General features: G+C 47.0%; 1 protein-coding gene across 8 annotated transcripts in view; it reads right to left on the bottom strand.

The window, feature by feature from the left end:
• Nucleotides 1–2,562: 2,562 nt before the first annotated feature.
• Nucleotides 2,563–23,513, bottom strand: part of PRKG1 (protein kinase cGMP-dependent 1) — a 376,558-nt gene continuing 355,607 nt past the window's right edge. For 6 of the 8 annotated variants that reach the window (XM_068197052.1, XM_068197051.1, XM_068197050.1 and 3 more), the window contains 8 exons: nucleotides 16,492–16,631; nucleotides 12,858–12,947; nucleotides 11,027–11,168; nucleotides 9,049–9,212; nucleotides 8,086–8,208; nucleotides 7,928–7,990; nucleotides 7,198–7,264; nucleotides 2,563–4,119 (listed from right to left, as the gene is read on the bottom strand). In XM_068197052.1, the coding sequence (XP_068053153.1) occupies nucleotides 4,021–4,119; nucleotides 7,198–7,264; nucleotides 7,928–7,990; nucleotides 8,086–8,208; nucleotides 9,049–9,212; nucleotides 11,027–11,168; nucleotides 12,858–12,947; nucleotides 16,492–16,631 (888 nt within the window). In that variant the 3' untranslated portion in view covers nucleotides 2,563–4,020. Of the gene's footprint in view, nucleotides 4,120–7,197; nucleotides 7,265–7,927; nucleotides 7,991–8,085; nucleotides 8,209–9,048; nucleotides 9,213–11,026; nucleotides 11,169–12,857; nucleotides 12,948–16,491; nucleotides 16,632–18,822; nucleotides 18,927–21,428; nucleotides 21,576–23,513 lie in introns of those variants that run through there. The other 2 variants (XM_068197056.1, XM_068197057.1) reach the window with 2 other exon arrangements.

Genomic DNA, 23,513 nt, shown 5'->3' with positions numbered 1-23,513 from the left:
TCATGGAAAGATTGTGAGTTGGAAGGGACCTTCAAGCCCATCCAGTGCCACCCTCAGCCATGGGCAGGGACACCTTCCACTGTCCCAGGCTGCTCCAAGCCCTGTCCAACCTGGCCTTGGACACCTCCAGGGATTCAGGGGCAGCCACAGCTTCTCTGGGAAACCAGTTCTGGGAACAGAACCCCTGTAACCCCACATTTCACCACCATCCAGATCTCTTCCAAACTGAGCTCCTGCTCTGGAAGAAACCAACTGACAGCCATTCAAAAGTAATTATTTTTATTTCAACTCTATAAAGTATACAACAGGCACTCGGCAATTACAGCTGCAGGGGGGGTACAGAGCGAAACAAAAGCCATGGAAGTTTATGAAAAAAAAACCCAAAGTTCCTCAGCCAACATCCAAAGAGTGCAAGCGGCCGATGGCCGGGGTGTGACCGACATCGGCCCGACAAACAAAACCTCTGCCATGGAAGGAGAGAAAATCAGAGTATAAAACAAAGGGCTGGGGTAAAACAAGCGTAAATCGGGACTCAGGGGGAGAGGCAACTCCAAATGGGAATTTCCCCTTTTTCTGAGAAAGCCCTAAAAGCGCCCAAGTCTCGGTGTCAGGGCTGGGGAGCCAAGGAGGAGTTTCCAGGGCTCATCCCCGTGGATGCAGGGAAAGGGGCAGGGAAAAGCACAGATCCTGTTTGGTTGAGTGGTGCAAATGAGCCCGGTCTTTGCACCGGGGTTTTAGGTCAGGAAAACGCCATCAGGATGGATTTTTCCCAGGTGGGAGATTCCCGAGGGGGGCTGTGTGGTACAGCACGGATGGGTGGGATATGCAGAGCTTAGCAAAACAGGAATACCTGTCTACAGACTGCTAGGATGTCAGAGATTAATTTGACCCGCACATCACATTTATACATTTCACAGAAATGACTCTGTATCTCATTAACAGATACACAGCTCTGGTACATTGAACAGAAATCAGAGAACGACGTCATCATTTCTGTAATTCATCAAGATCAGATAATAAAGGCTTAGAAATCGGTAGCAGAAAGAACTGTAAAACGCAGCAAGCTAAGAAAGGACAACAGTTTGAGGTGTGTTTGTCTTTGTCATGCAGCATAACACCAATTTTGTCTTTTTTTTTTAATAAGATGCCATGGATTTAAGGCACTTGCAACAATGCCAGATAGCCAGTGACGTTCTAGAACTATGGGACAGGTGGGTGAACAGGACAGCTGACAGAAAGTTTAATCATACTGACAAATATGACATTAATTCAAGTCTACCTCGACCTAAAAACATTACATTACAAATAAGGAAATGAAGGAATAATGCCATGGAACTGGAAAAGAACAGAAAGTTCTGTGTGACCCACAAAACATCGACACGAAAATACCTATTTACAGAAATATCTGCTCGTGGTCCTGTTGTTGAAGAAGAGTTTGCTGTAGGCAATGCAGCTCCAGGAGAAGCCACACCACCAATCAAAGCCCCCACTGGAAACACGGGAGCCGATTCCCCCTTCCCTAAAAACGCTGTCGTCCCGTAGATCAGGAAAGGAGACAAAGAAATAAGGACAGGAGGTGGAAACACAGAGGCAATCCCTTGTTGTGGATATATAGAGATATATATATAAAGCAACTGAAATATATTATTATAACTGAAGGCTTATCATATACATATGCAAAGTGTTAATGCTCAGGAGAGGCCATGGAAGTCGAGTGAGGTGTTTGATATCAAAATAAACTCAGATTCAGCACAGTGCACGCTGCAGGTATCAATTCCCATGCCTGGCACAAGGAAAAAAAGGACAGGAAAAAGAAACCAAACAGCTCAGCCCATTTCAGACCCTTCTTCCTGTCACGTTTTCAGGTTGATCCCCAAATCCTTGTGGTGCTTTGTCCTCCTTGCCTGCCAATTGCATCAGGTGTCACCATCCTGGGACAAACTCCTACAGAAAGCCATCCCCATGGAGTGAAAATCCAGGGGGATGTGAGGGAAGCATTTGGCTGTTAGGCCTGCTTAAGATGCCTGGTGAATGTTTTAGCCCTCTTGCTCAGCCTTGGCTCTCAGTGCTGTCCATCCCTTGGAGAAAGGTGGAAAAGCCAGCAGGTGCTGGCTTTTCCCTGTGATTCTGAAGGCAAAAGAAGTTTTAATGGTTAAAGAACAGCAGAAGTGACTGTGCCAGAGGTGTGGCCTCGCCCTTTGGAAAACAGAGGGAATTCCAGAGCCACAGACCGGTTTCAAAGGTGTCACACGACCCAGCTCATGTTGAACAGCAGACACGGCCCACACTGTCAAAATACCCTTTTGATTACATCCTTCAATGAAAAACATGCAAAAGAGTTGGGACTTAGCATCAGGGAAGGATTTTTTTACTGCTCAAACAGACCTTTTCCATGTGATATGTGGGAAAAGTCTTTGTCAGCAAGACTTGATCTTTCCATGATCAGCTCTTGGCAGCTGAGATTGAAAGGAGGCAGAACCTGCTCACCCATGGCAGGGGCTGGAATGAGAGAACCCTTCCAACCCAAACCATTCCATGATTCTGTGATTTTTTGGGGCGAGGTCGCTCAGAGAGACAAAAAGCTGATGTTTCCTGTTGGATAATGGGATAAACTTTCAGTCCTGTGTATGTGCAACAAATGGGCACTCAGGACAGGATCCCTCTGCTGCATCCTATAAACCAGAGGAGGGAATTCAAGCAAAGGAAAAGCAGTAGAAGCGAGGGAAAAGCATGTCCTGATAATATTGTTCTCCCTAGTTCTTTTTCCCATATGGATTTGGCCATCCCTGTGTTAAACACAATCACATGGATCTGGCACGCTGGAGACCTCACAGGGATCTTCCAATATCCATTTCCCATTGAATTCCACTGACTTTCCTGTGGAGCTCCTTAGCCTGGAGAGGCATCAGGACTACTGGCAATGTTCCATCAGAGCCAGCAGCCTGGCCCAGCATTTCTATTTGAATGAGATTCTTTAAACACGGAAGAGATGCAGGCATGGAGACATGGAATCATCAACAGGGAGAACGGAGCCTCTGCTACATATTCCTGACAGGATGGGTCAGGGACAGGATTCTTCCCAGGTGAGGGATGGATGTAGCACCTCAAGAGGACATCACAGGTCTCATGTTTTTCCCTTTGGGCCTAAAAAGGTCCAAGTTATCTTTAATTTTATGCCTAATCAGACTGGTGGGCTGCTGTTGCTTTGTTCAGGACTGTGACTGGAGCACTGTGAAATGGATCAATAGATGTGAAATGGATCAATGGATGTACAATGGATCAGCAGATGTACAATGGATTCATTCCATGATTTTCTCTTTCCAGGCATGTGTTGGTACCAAGGGAAAGGAGAACTGAAGCCCAAAGGTGGTGCTGCCATGTGAGGGAAGCGACTCAACTCTGCCTTGACAGCATCTGCAGCAGTTGTGCTTTTGTTTGACCAGGCTGAGCCAAAATGTTTCCAAAACAAAGAGGAAAGGGAACATTCAGTCTCGTCGGGAATACTGCTAGGAAAGGAAAAGGACACATTCCCCACTGCTTTGATGGGAGCGCTTTGCCCGTGCTCCTCCTGGGCTCCAGCGCTGCCCTGTGGAGCTCGGAGGGTGGGAATAGCCCAAATCCTGCACTGGAGTAGCTGCAGCACTTCATAAATTACTACTGATCCTACGGAAAAAGCAGCTGGAATTAAGTGCCTCTTACTCTACGGATCTCTCACGCTGCTAATCAAGAGTGTGCCAGGATCTCTGTGGCCACAGAAGAGGAGTTCTGTGCCGGAGCAAGGCTCTGTGTCAGGACCACCATGCCCACGCCAGGTCACGTTCCAACAGAAAACATGGAGAGCACTACTGTCACTAAGCAAGAAGTCCTAATGCCACTGGAGTTACTGGAGCAGCATCAATCAAGGCATCATGGTGACCCCGAGCACGAATCCTCCCCTATTCCGGTCTTCCCGTTCCGCTGGCAGCCACGTCCCAGGAAAAGCTGTCCTCAGCAAGGCAGAAGCAGGTAAGAGAAATAACATTAAAAATCTATGTCCCATCCTGAGTTGTCGTCAGGGGGTGGCTCGTCACTGTCCTCTGGGAAGCTGTCGAAGTTGCTTGTGTCCGTGGGAGACGCGACCTGCGGGGGGAAGAGCGACAAGAAGGGCATGTTCATCCCAGTGCTGGCGTTCCCTCTTCATCCCACAGCCATGGGCATCCCAGAGAATCCCCAGCAAGCCAGGGAAGTCCATGGCTTTTTGCTGAGGGATTTCCTCCAGCTCCCCTATTCTCCTGAGTTTTCCTACCCATTGCAACAAGGTTATCACAACAGGCTTGGGAAAAGCCTCCTCAGAGCCCAGGATTTCCCATCCATGGCTCCAGGATGCTGAGCTGAGCCCTGCTGCCTTGAAGTTTCCTGACATTGCTCAACTTCAAGATCCTTCCAGAGAAACCCATCTTCTCAGGAAGAAGGACAAGCTCATTTCTTTTTTGGAAATCGTGACATTTGAAATCTACCCTGGCTATAGAAATTATGGTTTTCCTGCTTTGTGACAGCAAAGGAAACTTTCTTACAGTGAGGACTTGATAAAGTCAAGACAATTAAAAAAAAAAAAAACCAATTTAAGAGGAAACCAGCAACTCGAGAGTCTTACTAGAAATTTAATGCTTTAAGCTTTACCCAGAGCTTGCTGCTGTTTTCAGTCATTTCATTAGGGAAGAGCCTGAGCCAGGGACCAACTGACAGTCATTAAATCCCAGAATTCTGGAATGGTTTGGGTGGGAAGGGACCTTAAAGCCCATCCAGTCCCACTCTGCCATGGGCAGGGTCACCTTCCACTATCCCAGGTTTCTCCAAGCCCTGTCCAACCTGGCCTTGGGACACTTCCAGGGATCCAGGGGCAGCCACAGCTGCTCTGGGCACCCTGTGCCAGGGCCTGCCCACCCTCCCAGGAATATTTTTGTTTTTCCAGTATCCAGCCTGGATTGATCTCAGGGATTGCCCCAACCACTTGGCCTAGTTAACCATCCTGAGATTCCCATTTATGTTGGATGCTGCTGCAGGCCTTGGGAAAAGACAGGAGTTCCAGTTCCACATTTAATGTGCTGCACAACTGTATCAGCATTTTCCTGTTGCTGAACACATTTTTGGGGAAATCAGGATTATGGAATACCTGACTCATTTTGGGGAACAAAAAAACCAAACCAAAAAAAAAAAAACCAAAGCCTACCCTACAAAATCTTAGTGGTTTTAATTTTTTTTTGGATTATCTGGATCTGTTGACTTTGTTCGGGCTCCTTCACCCTTTGCTTGCTCAGATCATCTTTGGAAGAGTCCTGAGATTTTCAGGAGAGGTAAAATCACAGATTCCAGCTGTGGTATCAAGGCTCAGCAGTGTCCTAGCTGCAGGTTATAAATTGCGATCTTTCAAAAAATCCCATGGATTAAGAGCTCTTTGATGCCTCACTGGCAGAGCCACATAAGAAATAGGAAGTAATCCTGTATGTTTGGTCCTGCTGGCTCTTTCCCAGCTAACAAGGACAGGTGGGTTGAAGGAAAAATGGATGTCTGCCACCAGAGCTGTATTTTGGGTCCCTTTTCAGTGTGGAACTTGAGACTTTGCAAAAAAAAAAAAATCTTGTGGAAAACGAGCTGGAGCAGGATGGACAGCTCTGGGGTTGACAAAATTCACAGTTCATGGGTTTGGAGAAGATCTCAGGAGTAGGTCTGGAGGAGCTGCTACTCCCAAGAGCTCAGGGAAAAGATGAGCTGGGTTGAACCAGGATTAGGGCCAGCCTGGAGCTGTCCTGGAAGAGGGAAGGATGCTCCCATCTATTCCAGTCAGCCTTGCTGTGTGGGGTAAGAGCAGTATTGGAAATGCTCCTACTAAACTAAAAATCCACCAAAACCAGTTAAGAAGATATCCTGGGGATTTTTCAGGCTACACGGATATCCTTCATTCCCAAAGCAGGAATTGCTTTAGGAACTGGATGTGAAGGAGCAAACCTGACTTTATTGCCTGACTTGAGAAATGTGATCCTGCTGATGAATGAATAGGCATTAAAAATAGGCTGAGGCCAGGTTGGACAGGGCTCGGAGCAACCTGGGATAGTGGAAGTGGAAGATAGTGGAAGATGTCACAGAAGGTGATGGAACTGGATGAGCTCAAAGGTCTCTTCCAACCCAAACCATCCCAGGATCATAGCTTGAGCTTAAGAGGAGAAAAAAAAACAAAAAAAAACCAACCCAACCAAACCCAGCTTTGATCTCTAAAACATTTGTGAGTTGTTATGGGAGAGATTTGCCAAGTCTTGCTTTCCCCACTGACTCCAGGAGCTCCCACATCCCACAGGACAAAAGGGGGGTTGGGAAACCCTCCTGCTCTTTCCCTAAGCAAACTTTGGGATGGCAGATTCAGCCCCAGAGCTGGGCCTGCCCCTGCTGCAGGAGCTGCAGGATGGAGCAATGGGGTGCAATTAAACCCCCATTAATGGCATTCTCCCAGTGATCCTGAGGGATTAAGTTGGAACAAGGAGGGGAGGCTGCAGGACAGAAGGGGCCGAGGTAATTTCTGTCAGCTAATCCTGTTTGGTTTCCCTTTGCAGCAGGGCTTTGAGGGCAGAGAGCTCACAAAGACATCAAAGGAAGGGCTTTGCTCCAAAGGAAAATGAGCGGAGCTGTCCCTCCTCGCCCTCCCGGTTAAACATCAACAGCTTTTCATGGAGGACATGGATGCAGGGCAAAGAGGGGCACAGGCACAAAAGACAGCACAGAAGGGAAGGTTAATGTGAAAGAAAAGGAAGATGGCATCCAAATCCCACTTGCCTTTCCAAAGGAAATGAGAATAAAGGAGAAGGGAAGAGGACACAGCTGAGAGAAGGGGTGGAAGGGGCAGCTCTCCACAGAAATGGGAAAAGGAGATGCAGAAACAAGTGGAGCAGGTGAGAGAGAGCAAAATGTGCTGGAGTAGGTGATCCTGCCTCAATACCCTGCTACAAGGGGAGTTCTCCACAGCTGTGCCCTCCTCACACTGCCCTTCCAGGGAAGAGCCTGCCCGGAGAGCAAGCTTAGCTGGGAATGTGCCTGAAGTGACTTTTTCAAGCATCTCCAGAAGAAATAAAGCCCATTATTCTCACTTAACCCAATGTACCACTGCCCAGAGTTCACAGCATCACAGGAATTGCCCATGGAGAAGAAAATAATGATAGGAAAACTTACACTTGGGATTATGGGAGGTGTCAGTGTCCCTTTCCGTAACCCTTCCCAGTTAAAGCCTTCAAACCATCTGAAAGGAGGGAAGAATCCAACAGTTAGACAGGTGTAGCACACAAAGAAAAGAAAGTTGCATAAACAACAGATTTCATCTCCCACAGACTTTCCCTTCAAATCCCTTTGGAATTTTTCCTGTCATCTCTTTTGGGGACCAAGAAGGAAGAGTGTGCAGCGACCCCGTGGTGACACCACCCAAGTGGAAATTGCCACCACTCAGATGGGAACTATTCCTTGCTGCAGGTGTCCTGGAAGATGCTCCTTCCCTTCCAGAGGGTGGATGCATCCCACGGGAAACCTTTTTTCCTTATGGAATTGGGTTAACTCCCAACTTCACGTTCAAGGATGTGCAACTTGTGGTTTTCCTCAGGTTTCCTTAAGGTGGGTGGATGAGCCCTGAGCCTTCCCAAAAAATATCCATCCAATCCATTCCTGCTGCTTTGGGGATGGGACAAGAGATGATCCAGCACAGATGGATGAGAGAAATTCTTCCTGGAATGGTTCTCTCACCTGTTCTTATCCCAATAAACTCCTAAGACATCATGTAACCCCTCCCATGGGACCAAAATGGAGGATGAATTTACATTTTGGATAGGAAGTGTTTTTTAGGAGAAAATGGAGGTGTTTGAAATGCCTCTTTCTGGGATTGGAGCCGACGGCTGCTGGAGAAGACACTTACTTGTGCTTTTGGATATCTTTCACTCCATTTTTCAAGTTCCCTAATCTTTCTGATGGATTGTCCCTGTAAAAGGAAGAACAAATCCTAAATCCCTCTGCCCAGCTCATTTCTTTGCAAACAACATCAAGGCTTTTTGTTTTATTCTTACATCCACTTACCTGCATAGTTTTTTAATTAAGTTAGCAGCATTTTTGGCAATCTTCTTTGGAAATTCAATCATGTCTATTCCCCTTAATATGATGTTATAGGTCTTCATGGGGTCTGGGCCTGAGAAAGGGGGACTTCAGAGGGCACAGGGAGGGAAAAAAAGATTAAAAACTTGTATTTCACAAAAATTTGTCTTTAAAATAGTTTTGAAGTCTGATAAAATACACCCAGGTGAGACAAGGTAGATGTCAACCAGGAATGCTTTGTTTCCCATCATCCTAACCATTTCTCAAGGAGCCCTGGAATTCAGGGATGTTGGCTGCAGGGAAGTACCAAAAATAAGTTTTCCATGCTAAAGCTCTTCTTCCAATGGCAGTTGCATCCCGACTGCCCGAGGCAGGAGGCTCTGAGCAGCATTCCCTGGCTTATCTTTGTGTGGTGGCACCTGATTCCAGCGGGGATTAATTGGCTTTCCATGTATGGGGGGCCGTGTGTGAAGGATGGGCAGGTGGAGAGGACGGATCCTTCCCCAGCTCCTGGGGGGAAGCACTCGGGAATGAGGTGAGGGAGCTCCAGGAAGCCAAGAGCAGCAGCGATATCCCAAATTAAATATGGGAAGGGGTGGATGGTGCCCAATCTGCCTCCTCCTTTCCAGCAGTGAGGAACCTCCCCAGCTGAGTGCAAACCCTTCCCCTTTTCCCACCATTTCCAGACCCTTCAGGGCCAAACCCTTCCCCTTTTCCCACCATTTCCTGACCATTCAGAGCCAAAACCTTCTCCTTTTCCCATCATTTCCAGACCCTTCAGGGCCAAACTCTTCCTCTTTTCCCATTGTGTTCAGCCCACTCAGAGCCAAAAAAAGATGATTTGAGTGGAAAAGCCACCATGGAGTTCCCTGGCTCAGCCCTGCCCCTGCCCTGGCCTCATCAGGGTGAGAAGGGCAGAAATCTTGGGATGAATTTCGATGCCCATACCTGCCAGTCAGGAGCTCATACATCAGGATTCCCAGGGACCAGTAGTCTGCCGAAATGTCATGACCTTTGTTCAGGATGATCTCGGGGGCTACGTACTCTGGGGTGCCACAAAAAGTCCATGTTTTCTTTCCAAATCCTATTTTCTTTGCAAAGCCAAAATCGACCTGGGGGAAGGGGCAGGAGAGAGTCAGGGCAGGGCATCAGAGGGAATGTCAGCCATGGGCTCTGCTCCTCTTGAAGTGAAGCAAGGCAGAAAGGAGAATTCCTCATGGGAATTTTCTCCTAATTAAAGCACGGAGGGTCGTTCCAGGACCAGAGAAACACAGTGACCTTTTTGCTGATTTACCCTTGGGAAAATTCCCGTGAGGGAAGCAAACACCAGCACCAAGGGTTTCTTGGGAATTGGAACATGCTATCACTCACAGCTCAGGTTGATTTATTTTGCTTTTTTTTTCTTTTAAATTTAAATTAACATGGGCAAGGAATGGCTTTAAGCTGTGAGAGGGCAGGGATTGATGGGATATTGGGAAGGAATTGTTCCCTGGCAGGGTGGGCAGGCCCTGGCACAGGATGCCCAGAGCAGCTGTGGCTGCCCCTGGATCCCTGACAGTGCCCAAGGCCAGGTTGGACATTGGGGCTTGGAGCAGCCTGGGACAGTGGAAGGTGTCCCTGCCCATGGCAGTGGATGGGATTTAAGGTCCCTTCCCACCCAAACGATTCCAGGATTCTGTGATTCTGGCACCTGCTGCCAAGTTTGGTTTCCTCTCCCACCACAAGGAGTGAAGCAGCACAAGGGTCCTCCCAGTTTGGCTGTTGGGATGTGCTGGGCTCACCAGCCTCCCTGTGGCCCTATAGCAGTGTCCCCACAGCAGTGGCAGACATGGAAAATCAGATTATCCTGGAAAGTGGAATCCTCTGGGGCTGGTCACGGCCCACAGGGAATCTGGGACACTCAGGGACATGCCTGAGGAGCTGGGGGCTGCTGAGGGACCAGCACAGACCCAGTCCCAGATGCTCCTGGGGCAGGAGAAGGACAGTCCTGCACCTCACCCTCCTCTACCACCCTGCACCTCAGAGGAGCCCCAGGCTCAGGGAAACGCTGCAGAGGGTAAATCCCAATGTCACTCAGGAGGTGACACGTGGAGGCTGCCACCAGGCTGTGATGATGGGCTGAGTTACTGTCCCCAAAGAGCCCCCAGGCCATGACACAGAGCCCTTGGCCCCCCATGACTGCCAGAAGCCATCAGCCCCTCCTGGACCAGCTCCTTTTAGGGCTCCTGTCCTTCACTGGAGGCTTCCCAAGGGCCCATATCCTGCAGCACCTCCCACCAAGGTAACTATTTTATCTCTCCTGGCCCTCTCCATGTCCTCAGCAGGCCATTTGGGGCACCCCTAAAAAGCAGGATGCCTCTCCCAAGTTCTGGGGCAAACGGGCCAGGAGAGATGCCCAGGACAGCCAGGTGGCTTTCTCCTGATGCTCTTTGCTCAGCATTCCAGGAGCATGGACCTGAATCCCAACCCAGAATCACAGAATTCTCAGAATTCACAGAATCACTGTGTTGGAAGAGACCTCCAAGATCACTGAGTCCAACCCAGCCCCAACACCTCAACTAAACCCTGGCACCCAGTGCCACATCCAGTCTGTTTTTAAACACATCCAGGGATGGTGACTCCACCACCTCCCTGGACGGCCATTCCAGTACTTCATCACTCTTTCTGTGAAATACTTTCTCCTAATATCCAACCTATACTTCCCTTGGTGCAGCTTGAGACTGTGTCCTCACAGTCAGCATTTCTCAGCTCTCAGCCATCCCCTGAGCCCTGCTGGATGTTGGGAAAAAAATCCCAGTGGTGATGACACCACCTTGCCCTGATCTCCTCCCAGCATCCCCTGATGGACCCTGTGGGGGGACTTTGCTCCTCACCCTCTCTGGCCAAACCTGTGGGGGAGTTGGGGGGATTTTTTTTTGGCACTCACCAGCTTGGCATAACCTCGGTGATCCAGAATGAGGTTCTCTGGCTTGAGGTCCCTATAAATGATCCCTTTGGAATGCAAGTAGGCAAAGGCTTCCACCACGCACGCCGTGTAAAACCTGGTGGTGGAATCTTCGAATGAACCCCTGTGGGAAGGAGAGAGGGAAAAGGGGATAAAGCCATTAGATGAATCCTTGGCAAGTGGTTTCCTTCCCCATGGAATTCATTTTATCACTACAATAAAATCACTTCTTAACACTGGGAAAGTTCCTGGTGCCAAACTCACTTTTATATCTCAATCTAATTAAATTTCTATTTTTGAAGAAGCCTTTTTGCCTCCAATATCTGAAACTATTTTAAGTTTTATTCTATAATTTAGAAATAAAACGTTGAAATCCTTGTCTTGTAAGCAAAAAGGTGTTTTTTTCTAATTACAACTTTGGGGTTTGAGTGTCAAAACTCCTTTGAGGTGTGCAGATAAATTCTGTATTAATGTTCCTAACTGAGACAAAATGCAGAAAAATCAAAGCTGCTGGGACTTGAAGAGTTAATGCAAATTCCAAACTGCACCTTTGGATCCTTGTTTCTGAAGTTTTCCAAAGAAAACTACATCCCCCTGCCTGCTGGGGGCTGGCTGAGACCAGGAGGGTGTCTAAGCTAGATGGCAGCAGAACCTCAGTTTAAATCCTGGAGAATTAAAGATGGAATTATCAGGCTCTGACAAAAAAAAATCAGGAAAAATCCCACCCAGCACCTTCTAACTTTGCTCCAGTTCCTGTTTCAGTGAGAAAAAGGCTGCTGGGAAAAGGAAGTAGAGAAAAATTGTTCTGGGGAATTAAAAGACAATTTAATCTTTCTGATCAATCTTTCCAAATTTAATGTAATTCTGTTCCAGTGATGAGGCTATTCCAGAGTTACAATTCCCTGCATCTTTTCCTGCTCTGTGGGCACATCCAGTAACCCCAAACAGTCCAAGGTGACCCCTCCCAAGGCAGGGACTGTGGGGTTTTGGGCATGCATGCTTTCCTAACTCATTTTTTTCCAAGTCACTGCTGAATCCTGATGGACCAGTGCTCCTGACAAGGTGTGGATTCTGATTCCCACTTGAATCAGCAGCCCTGATGTAATATGGGATATCTGGGCCAACAGATCCTGCACAGCTCTCAGTTTCTTCCTGCTCATTGCTCTCACCCATGGCTGGGGCATAAATCCCAGGAAATATTTATGGATATTATTTGGCCGTGTCCGTGTGGCAGAGCTGAAAGTTGAGATTAACACTTACAGAAGGAGAGCTGCAAACACAGGGGTGGGAAAAGCTCTGAGATGGGAAATTGTGATTTAAAAACTGTGACATCAAAAGGACCTGGAGCTGCATGGAGCTGCTCCAAGGGCTGGAGCCCCTCTGCTCTGGAGCCAGGCTGGGAGAGCTGGGGGTGCTCACCTGGAGAGGAGAAGGCTCCAGAGAGAGCTCAGAGCCTAAAGGGGCTCCAGGAGAGCTGGAGAGGGACTGGGGACAAGGGATGGAGGGACAGGACACAGGGAATGGCTTCCACTGCCAGAGGGCAGGGATGGATGGGATATTGGGAAGGAATTGTTCCCTGGCAGGGTGGGCAGGCCCTGGCACAGGGTGCCCAGAGCAGCTGTGGCTGCCCCTGGATCCCTGGCAGTGCCCAAGGCCAGGCTGGACACTGGGGCTTGGAGCAGCCTGGGACAGTGGAAGGTGTCCCTGCCCATGGCAGGGGTGGCACTGGAAGGGCTTTAAGACCTTTCCAAGCCTTCCAGCAGGAATTCTGACATTTTAAACATGTCACTGTGCAGGACAAGTCCCAGCTTACCTGTCCCTGAGAATTGTCCAGAGCTCTCCCCCCAGGCAGGCCTCCATCAGCATGTACAGGTACTTGCTGTCCTTGAACGTCCTGTAGAGCCTGCATGAGGCAAACAAAAAATCACAAATAAATCCATCACCAAAGCACTCAACTCGCTGGTTTGACAGAGTTTAAAGAAGCTGAAATGCTCTTCCTCTTCCTCCCAGGAAGGAATGTGGAGGAAAAACTGCCTCAAGGAATGGGCCAGGCTTTGTGAACCCACCCTCGAGTTCTGAACTGTGCTCTAAAATCCATGCTCTGTGCTCAACAGGATTTTCTAATGATATTACATTAATTGGACTAATAGATGTGTTTAATAATGTTAAATAACTATGGTGAAAAAAAAAAACAGATTCTTTTTTTTTACTTGATTTTAATGTTCAGCTGCTTTTGTACTTTCTATTCCACGTGTGGCTTTATCCACTCAGGCTTCCAGCAGGGTGTGGATAGAGGGAAGGTTTCTTTGCAGATAGTTTGGATAGTAATTTCAATTTTTGTAATTTCTTTTGGTAATTAATTAAGTAATTAATTTTTGAAATTAATTTATAATTTTTGGATAATAATTTAAAGAATTTCTGCAGCAGAAATGAATGCTGAGGGCAACTCCTGGTGCAATTCCTGCATTCCTGGCAGTTTCCAAGAGTTAAAAATTCAGAAATTAAAAATTCCAGGAGTTAAAAATTCAAGAGCTGCTGCCACATGATGGAAATGAAACCAGGTGAGTTTTTCAGATTCCAGCTCTTCCCTGCTAATCCCAGTCATTATTTTGACAGAGCTGTGGGATGGATCAGCAGGAAAACACCGCAGGATTTGGTTCCTTTGGAAGACATCACTTTATTTATATAAAACCAATGGTCAGTTGTAACTGACCATTAAATAAAGCTAATATTGATGGTTTTAACAAAAATCCCCCCACTTATTTCTTGGCACTTGGACAAAATATAATTTATCTTAATACACATTTAATTGCTATTAAAGTTTACAGAAAACTTCAAGAATCCAAAATGTAATTTCTTGGTTTTTATTTTTCAGTAATTTAAATATTACTGAAAGACTTTCCCTAATTAAGGCAGCCCTGCTAAAATGTTATGGGCATTAAATCTGGCCTAAAATTAACAGATTTTTAAAAAATCAAATATTATTTATCAGCTATCATGGAAGCATAAAGTTTAGACCCATGAAAAGACATTATTTCCTAAGTTTAAATGATACAATACTTGAATAAATTCTTTATTTATTTCCTTATTCCTTGAAAAATTTGCACTTGTTTGGCCCCTGATCCAAGCCAGAGCATTTTGTTCTGTTTGAGTTTTAGTTTATGTGAAAGTCAATTTTATTTAGTGCCACTTGGCCTCTCCTGCTCCTTTTGCCTGGTTTCATTCATTTTAATAACCAAACCCAATTATTCTTCAAAGACTTTTTAACAAACACAATGAATTAAGAAAACAACCAAGTTCTTCAGGAATTTTGTCTTTCCCATTCTAATATCCCAGAGGGTTGTGGTCTTGCTCCGAGATTATTTTAAACCCACTTTTCATCTATCAGCTCAAAACTGAATTAATCTACTGAAATATTCAAATTTCTGCCCATTGCACCCCCCCAAAAAATTATCCCATTGGGTCCAAGAAATGGAATAAACAAGTTATTGAATAAACAATAAATAAATTGAATAATTTTGGGATAGATACTATAGGAAAACTTCAAATCCCTGTGGATGGGCAAGAGGAGAAGCTTGATAAATCAAATATTTTCTAGCAATAGCAAAAGGTTGGACTTTGTGACTTGGAAAACTTCTCAGAGCAGGCTTTCCATGGGATATTAAATATAATTCAGGGATGGTTGTTTCTGCAAAAGGTGGGAAACACTGCAGGATATGGAAGGAGAGGATGCACAGGTAAAACATCCTTGTTCTGCTTCCCTGCTGAAGAATGAAGAGTGGGAATTTCATTTCTCAGCCATGAATATCACTGGCTCCATTAAGAAATGTTTGGAGGCTCAGGTTCTATTTAGGAGTGGGTATTTCTGGGAGTGGTGGTTTGGCTGGCCCTGCACTTCCCCTCTCATCCCAAAACAGCTCAGCCTTCCAAAAACCCAGAGGCTGCAATGGCCCACAGGGAATATTTGGCTCCAGCCTGGGTTACAAGGAATGTTTCTGGATCCAAGAGCACATCCTGAAGGGAACTGCAGCTGGGCAGTGTCGGGCTCCAGTTGTCACCCATGAATCACAGGAGAAGCCATGGGCTCCAGGGGAATCCCAGGGATGAGCCTGGGAAGGAAACGCTTCAATTTGGATTCATCCCAGGGGTTTGGTTTCAACCCTGGGTTTGTTTGCATCTCCTGAGCAATTTCTGGGAGCAGGGCTGGTCTCCTAAGGCAGAGAAGTTTTCCACGTATCTCTGAGGGTGGGATGAGGCAGCTTAGGCTTGGATGCCCTTCAAGGTGGCTCCAGGGATCCTCAGCACCCACTGCTCCATGCTGACCTACAGCATTGAAAGAACTCCCTCTCTGTCCTCACAGTCCTTGAAAAACCAGGGAATCCACAGAATCCCAGAATCACTGGGTTGGGTTGGAAGAGACCTCCAACACCATCCAGTCCAACCCAGCCCCAACACCTCAACTGAACCCTGGCACCCAGTGCCACATCCAGTCTGTTTTTAAACACATCCAGGGATGGTGACTCCACCACTTCCCCAGGCAGACCATTCCTGTACTTTATCACTCTTTCCATGAAAAATTTCTCATAATATCCAACCTATATTTCCCTTGGTGCAGCTTGAGACTGAATGTTGTTATTAGGGTGGAAACAACCAAAAATGCCTGGTACCCCTTTTATTCCCTGGAGATGTGCTTAGACTTGGGGCAGGGAGATGGTCGCAATGCGTTTGCCCAAGAGGAGTCCAGCGATGCTGAACTTGAGTTGTCAAATATTCCCTGAAGAGAAATGCTGGACACAGCTGCTCATTGTCATGGCACTGTGCCATTTCAAAGGATGAAACCCTGCCTTACAGCTTCCCTTAGTGGGAAGGAAAACTCAGCAATTGGGAAGGAAAAGGAAAATTAACTCTGAGCATGGCTAAAGCCAAGTTATGATAATTACATACATATATATATATATATATTTATATGCATGTATAATTTCTTGATGGTGAATCCAGTGCCTAAAGGAGCTCCAAGAGATCTTGAGAGGGACTTAGATCAGGGGACACAGGGAATGGGTTCCCACTGCCAGAGGGGAGGGATGGATGGGGTATTGGGATGGAATTGTTCCCTGGGATGGGGGGAAGGCACAGGGTGTCCAGAGAAGCTGTGGCTGCCCCTGGATCCCTGGAAGTGCCCAAGGCCAGGCTGGATAGGGCTTGGAGAAGCCTGGGACAGTGGAAGGTGTCCCTGCCATGGCAGGGTTGGCACTGGATGGGCTTGAAGGTCCCTTCCAACCCAAACCACCCTGGATCAGCTGGCAGCACCAGCGAGCTCTGCCCAGCACCTTCCTCCTGCTCCACACCTCCCTTCCCTCGCAGGAGTGGAGCTGAAGGCCTTTCCCTGCTGGCTGGCTGATCCCCAGGGGCATCCCTGGCATGCCGAGGCCCGGGGCAGAGGGCGGTACCTGACAATGAAGTCGGAGTGGGCACTCTGCATGATCTGCTTCTCGGAGCGGATGTGCTCCTGCTGCCGCGTGTCCACGATGTGCCGCTTCTTCAGTATCTTCATGGCGAACGTCTTGGCCTCCTCGCTCTTCAGCTGCACCTGGGCACGGCAGGACAGGGTCACACACAGGCCACAGCCCGGCTGGACTTCCACCTCCCTGCCAGCAATCCCACCTGCTGCCTTCCAGGAGTTCCTCACACCTCTCCAGTCATGATCCAGGTTTCTGACTGCATGGCTTACTGCTAAAAAAGCTGTTTCTAAACGCCACAATTTTTAGGGAAAAGCCAAATGTGGGTGTTGCTCTGGGGTCAGGAGATGTTGCCAGTTAACATCCGGCTTCCCCAATCCCCTCTCCTCCAGGTCACCCCACCTGTGCTGGCTTTGGCTGGGAATTGCAGAGCTGGGATGCCTGCAGAGGATGAGCAGACCTGGCTTCCCAGCAGCACTGCCTGCTCATGGCTTTGCTTCTACCTTAAGCCTCTGCCCCCTATTTTTAGCCTGATTCTCCAGGCTGAGGCTGACAGGAGTTGTTTGCTTGCTCTCGGGGTAACCCTGGCAACTTCTGAACCCTGAGCCACCCCGAGGGACAGGTCCTTATCCCAAAGCCAGCTGGAAGGCAGCCACCCTTCCCATCCTGGCTAGCCCTCTCAAAGAAACCCCGTTGTTGACCTCCCAGGATTCCAAGTCTGCTAAGTTCCCCCAGCAGCTGCTCATAACAATAATCCAGTGAGGTGCTTGCCCCTCTGTCGAGCACGAGGTGCCATCTGGCAACTTCTGTTTTGGTGTCCTTGTAGGAATTTGGCTTCTGCCAGAGGGAAGCAGCTTGGCTGTCACTGAGCCCCGTCAGAAACCCAGCCTGCCTTTAGGGTTAGGAGGCAACAGTCACACAATCAGAATGGATTTAGTGTCAGATCTCTTTTTGTATTGTTTTGCTGACAGGAATGTGGGTGGATATGAGACATGGCACCTTTGTAGAACCATGGAATGTGCTGAGTTGGAAGAGCCCCTCAAGGATGATTCCGTCCAACTCCTGGCCCTCAGACACCTCAATAATCCCACCATGTTTTTGGTAGTGTTATCCAAACTTTCCCCTGGGCTTTTCCCAGGCCACACACCCTGAACTTGAACAGTTCCTTGTCCACCTGCTTTGTTCTGTGGTAGTTCAGGGATCGGGGAAACACCTGGAGGGATGGGATCCCCATGGAAACACCAGGAGGGATGGGATCCTCATGGAAATATCAGGAGGGATGGGATCCCCAGCATCCCCAGAAAACAAACTGGGAGCCTCAAGTCCAAAAGGACACACAGACCTTAAGGAAATCAATCCCAACAGGATGGTCCTCAGCTGACTTAAAGAGAGGTTTCCAACATCACCACCACAAATAAGTTAAAGTCTAACAAATGGGAGGCCCCCCATCTCTGGCCAAAGTCTTCATCATTAAACTCTTCTTTATATATATATATATATAAATAATATATAAATAAAAATAATGTATAATAAAATAATGTATAATAAAAATTTATGGTTTCTCATTCCCCACAGCCCCAAGAATTTCCAAGCCCACATAAAACTTTTGTTTTTCCAAAGTTCCTGTCTGGTTTTTCACACTGAGATTCACCCTCCTAATTAATATCTTTGCATTGTGTGCCATTTTATTTTCAGAGAAACACATCACAAAGACCCAAACAATGTTCAAAAAGTAAATCAGGACATTTTTCCCCATCACTGCTGCCATCATTATTCCTTATCCTGGTTTTACCACAACTCAAAGCACAAAGAAATTCTGCATTTTTGGCCAACTAAAAGTGATAAAAACACTTTTGGTTTGGGGTTAGGGTTTAATTTCTGGTTGTTTTTTTTTAAGTCTTATTTTGAATAAATGGCTTCAGTTTACAGTCTGCAACTCCAGCAATTCCTCCAGCTGAGCCTGGGGAAGTGGAAACTTTCAGAAATATTTACCAGGATGCACAACAAACCCCCAGAGAAGGATTTATTTCCGTTACTGAACATTCCAGGATATTTCCAAGGGATTGAGAGACAGGACACAGGGAATGGCTTCCCACTGCCAAAGGGCAGGGATGGATGGGATATTGGGAATTAGGAATTGTTCCCTGGTAGGGTGGGCACGGCCCGGCACAGGGTGCCCAGAGCAGCTGTGGCTGCCCCTGGATCCCTGGAAGAGTCCAAGGCCAGGCTGGACTCTGGGGCTTGGGACAGTGGAAGGTGTCCCTGTGACACCCCTGGCCATGGCAGGGGTGGCACTGGATGAGCTTTGAGTTCTTCACTCACCCCAGTTTCCCTCTTTGTCCCTCTGAATTTCCACAACAACAAAGATGTTTTTCCAAGGGAATTTTGCTTCCTGTGGAATTCTTCCAATAGAAATGAGCCAGAAATCCATGCTCTGCTGAAATGTGGCTATTTCCCCATCACATTAAATAAGAACTGACTCAACAGCAGCACTTTGGGAGCTGAATTCCAAGTGCTCCTGTTTGCTGGGCATTCCAAGGTCCTGCATTTTCCCTGTTTCCCAGCTCGATCCTGTGGAACCAACAAAAATAGCAGCAGCTGTTGCTGAGAGCAGCGTTTGCAAGCTGAGCTTTCCTAATCCTGACAGCTGCACTGCTGCACACACAGAGTGACTGCTCCTGTCCCAACCAGAGGGGACAGCCTGCTTTTCCTACTGAACTGAGGATTCTTCTTCTCCCAGGAGGGAAGAGAATTCCCCACAAGCAGCCAGGGAGGGTCGGGCTCTGCTGCCAGGGAATAGGGACAGGCCAACGGGAAACGGCCTCAAGCTGTGCCAAGGGAGGCTCAGCTTGGACAGCAGCAGGAATTTCTGCATGGAAAGGGTGCTCAGGCCTTGGCAGGGGCTGCCCAGGGAGCTTTGGAGTGCCCATCCCTGCAGGTGTCCAAGGGAGGGCTGGAGGTGGCACTCAGTGCTCTGGGCTGGGGACAAGGTGGGCACTGGGCACAGCTGGGACTCCATGGGCTGGGAGGGATTTTCCAGCCCAAATGATCCATAAGGATTTGTAGGGGCCTTTCCACATCTCCTTAAGGCCAGATTCAGCCTCTCTCCTCACCTATGTTTAGAGATAAATGATAATTTGCATATTCAAATTAGATTCACACTCCCTGCCTCAAGCCCAACATTACGTGAGGGTTGGCTACAGAACACGCTGTGCTGGGTTAGGCTGGAAAATAAGTCAAGACTTAAATAAACCCCACCTAAGACATGGCTCAGCGTGGTTGTGGCTGCCCCTGGATCCCTGGAAGTGTCCAAGCTGAGACTGGACGGGGCTTGGAGCAGCCTGAGATAGTGGAAGGTGCCCCTGCCCATTACAGGGGTGGAATTTTGGAGCTTTAAGGTCCATTCTAACCCAAAGCATTCTGAGATTTTAGGAGAAGATGGAAAGAAAAATCATGGATTAAAAATGAAGTCTACAATACATATTGTAGGCTGAATTTTGAAGGATGAATATTTCAAAATTAATTCCAAGTGGGCAGCAGGGTGGAAACTGTCCATGACAGTGACCTTATTTTTTTTTTAATAATCAAGATTCCATTGGTTGGGAAAGCATTAAATTTCCTATCCCATTTGGAAAACTATGGGATTCTATATGAAAATAATTTGCAAAATTATTCATTAACAAGTCACTCAAAAAAGCAAATTTAACAATTTTTAATCCAATACCTCTTTAACTCCACATCTTGATCCCTGCACTGAAAACTGATTTTTGCTGCTTGACAACAGACACGGACAAGTTTTTTTATGAGTAAAGAGCAAATATTGTGCAAATATATTAAAATATATTAAAATTTCTGCCTCCCTATATAGCCCAGAGGTAAAAATTATTTTGCAAAAGTATCTGGAAGCAAAAGGCTAAAAAGCAGTGAGGAACAGCAAGGGTTTCATGCATAAAATCATTCCAAGGAAAAGTAAATAGAGGAAGAAGGATTCTATGGCTAAGGTATGTGGGAAATGGAAAAACTCACTGCTGTGGGATCTTGGAAATATCAAATGGAGCTAAACTCCAACAATCCCATACACGATCCTGCTCTGCTTCCCAGTTTGGATTTGTCTGAAATATAAAACCTATTTTTATGTTTAATTTCAGCCTCCAGCCGGAGCTGAAATCTCCGGCTCAGCTCATATCCTGATCCAGCCTCTGCCCAGATTTAATGGGCTCCCAACACAGCCCATATTCCCAAACTTTGCCAAGACCCTTTCCATAAACAGACAAGCCCTAGGATGGGTTTCCATCTACAAAGAATGTGTTTAGTTTAAACAGGAATTCAAAATCCAGGGAAAATTAAAATATGGCCCTGCAGTGGTGTGACAAAAGTAAACAACCTGCACATGCTGGAGAAGGGAAAATGCTGCAAATGTTGGGAGGGGATGGAAAAAAAAAGGATCAGATCATCCCCAGGATTTTGCTGAGCTCAGAAACAGTGATGTTGTCAGATGAGTTTGGGATTTCCTTGGGTACCTGATCTCAAATCCCTCACCGAAATCCCAAAATCTTCCTCCCTTCATAGCAACCAAAAGATCCATTCTTTCAAAAGACAAAAAATTCACAGGATCACAGGATCCCTGAGCCTGGAAAATCCCTCCCAGCCCATGGAGTCCCAGCTGTGCCCAGTGCCCACCTTGTGCCCAGCCCAGAGCACTGAGTGCCACCTCCAGCCCTCCCTTGGACACCTCCAGGGATGGGCACTCCAAAGCTCCCTGGGCAGCCCCTGCCAAGGCCTGAGCACCCTTTCCATGCAGAAATTCCTGCTGCTGTCCAAGCTGAGCCTCCCTTGGCATAGCTTAAGGCAATTCCAGACAATTAAACCCCAAAAGCAGGAGATTTCCAAGAGAAAAATTATCTTTCTAATAAAAAACTTTGCATTACCTAGGAAAAGCAGCTGACTTGGGAATTGGAAATTGGACACAGTTGGAAATTTCCACCAATAAATGTCTGGATTCTGCATCTGTCAGGCTATCAGAAGACAATTGCAGTGGGTTTTTCCTCATTATCTAATTAATTCACTAATGGCTTTGTTTACAACACAGGCTGGAGGCTGGAAGAGATTTAATTGCACTTCAGAAGCTGGGGCCAGATTTCTCTTAAAACACAAATAAAGCTGAAAAATTCCAATGTGTCCACTTTGTACAGAGCCCATAAAACATGGCTGCGACATTTTATGTGCATGTTTTTATTTGTGCCTTTAGAAATCTCCATATTGCAAAGGAATTTTGCTTTTTGGGGCCACCACAAAGCCAGAAGGGAGTGCAGAAGGCAAGGATGTGATTTTTAGTCGCCCTGTGCTCAGCTATCACCTATAGGAACCAATTCCATGGAAAAATTACTCCAGTCCTGGGTATTCAGCTACTCCAATGTATTTATTTCAGAGCTGTCAAAAATTATCTTGATTCAAACCCAGAAGAACTGACCTGGAGCAGATGCTCAGGAGCACAGGACTTGAGTGAAAAGGAAATTAAGAGCAATAAAGGTCAGCAGAGATGATTTCCGAGGGCTGAGGACACCTGCCCTCCATCCCTGTCACATGAGGTGACATTCCCTATCCCAGTGGCACTTGAAATTCCTATTTTCCTGGTGTTAATCCTGGATCCTACCCCAGAAGATGCTCAGCTGATATAAAGCAGGGAGGCTGAGCTGTAAAAAGCAGTGGATGCATCCCAAAAAGCCCACTCCTCCCATTTGCTGTGGTTTCTCCAACCCGGGATGGTTTTGGTTTATCCCTCAAGGAAAACCTAGATAAAAGTTGATTGCATAGCCCAATTTGGGATCAAGAGGAGCATCCATAAGGATGTAGCAAGAGGCACCAGGAAGCCACCAAAAAACTGAGCAAAACCCACTCGTTCCAAAGCTTTGAAATTTTTTCCTGAGATACAGAAAACAAAACTGCCTGGAAAAGCAAAACAAAAGGGGATTTCCATGTGTAATATCCAAGGAATCAAAAATAATTTCTATTTTAGGCTGTCTGACCTAAAAGCCATATCCTTGTGCATGCATGCATGGAAAGGGTGACCTCTCCAAGGAACCAGCATTCCCAGAAGTGTCCGGAAAACCACATCCAATGGGAGTGTTACTCCTTTTGGCCAATCCCAGCCCCAGACCTGCCAGTAGCCCCCCAGCCACCACCAGTTGCCCCCTCCAGCGGTGACATTCTGAGGCTTCGTGCCCTAAGCTATAAAATCCCTTTTCCTTGCCACATCCTTCACTTTTTTGGATCCATTTTACTCCCGGAAAGCACAAAAATGGTGAATGTTTTCCAGGAACATTCCTGCACTTCCATATACAGGCAATAAAAGAGCCGATTCCTCCGATATATCTTACATTTTTAGCCTGAAGTAATAAACCATATTTTTAATGGAGGAGGTGGAAGCATGAGGCAGCAATTCCAGGCTCAGTTTTGACAAAAGGAATATTTTCTTGGCTTTGTAACAAAATTTCCTTCTGTGATAAAGAAAAACAACAAAATCTGGTGAGTTGAGCTATACTTTTAAATATGTTTTATCTGTGTACAGTTCAGAGCTACAAAAAATGAGCTTATCCAGCATTTTCCTGGTCAGGAGAGGGGCACCATCCCAGAAGAAAACCTCTGAGAATGTTTTTCCCACCTCAGGTGGCTCCAGGACTTCTTGGAGGCTTCTGAGGTGTGAACATCAACTCAGAATGGAATATTTCTACTCAAGTTGTCACCTTGAAGGGACAGAGCACCTCCTGCTCTTCTTCTCTCCTGGGCCAGGGTCACACACCACCAGGGTGGAGTTTTTGTCACCTTAAAGCTGTAACAGGCTTGCCATGTCACCTGGCCATGGCCACTGGTGAGGGTCCCAGCAGCAGCCCCTCATGGAGACAAACCATGCACCTCCCCAGGAACACCTTGAGGTTGGCAAAACCCCTTAAAAATGAACCCAAAACCTCCACAAGGCTCAAACCAAGCCCCAAACTTGTGGGTCCCTCACTACA

Source organism: Anomalospiza imberbis, chromosome 8, assembly GCF_031753505.1.
Source record: "Anomalospiza imberbis isolate Cuckoo-Finch-1a 21T00152 chromosome 8, ASM3175350v1, whole genome shotgun sequence".
Taxonomy (NCBI): domain Eukaryota; kingdom Metazoa; phylum Chordata; class Aves; order Passeriformes; family Viduidae; genus Anomalospiza; species Anomalospiza imberbis.
The sequence above is the reverse complement of the archived record's forward strand: the minus strand, read 5'-3'. Positions and strand labels throughout refer to the sequence as shown.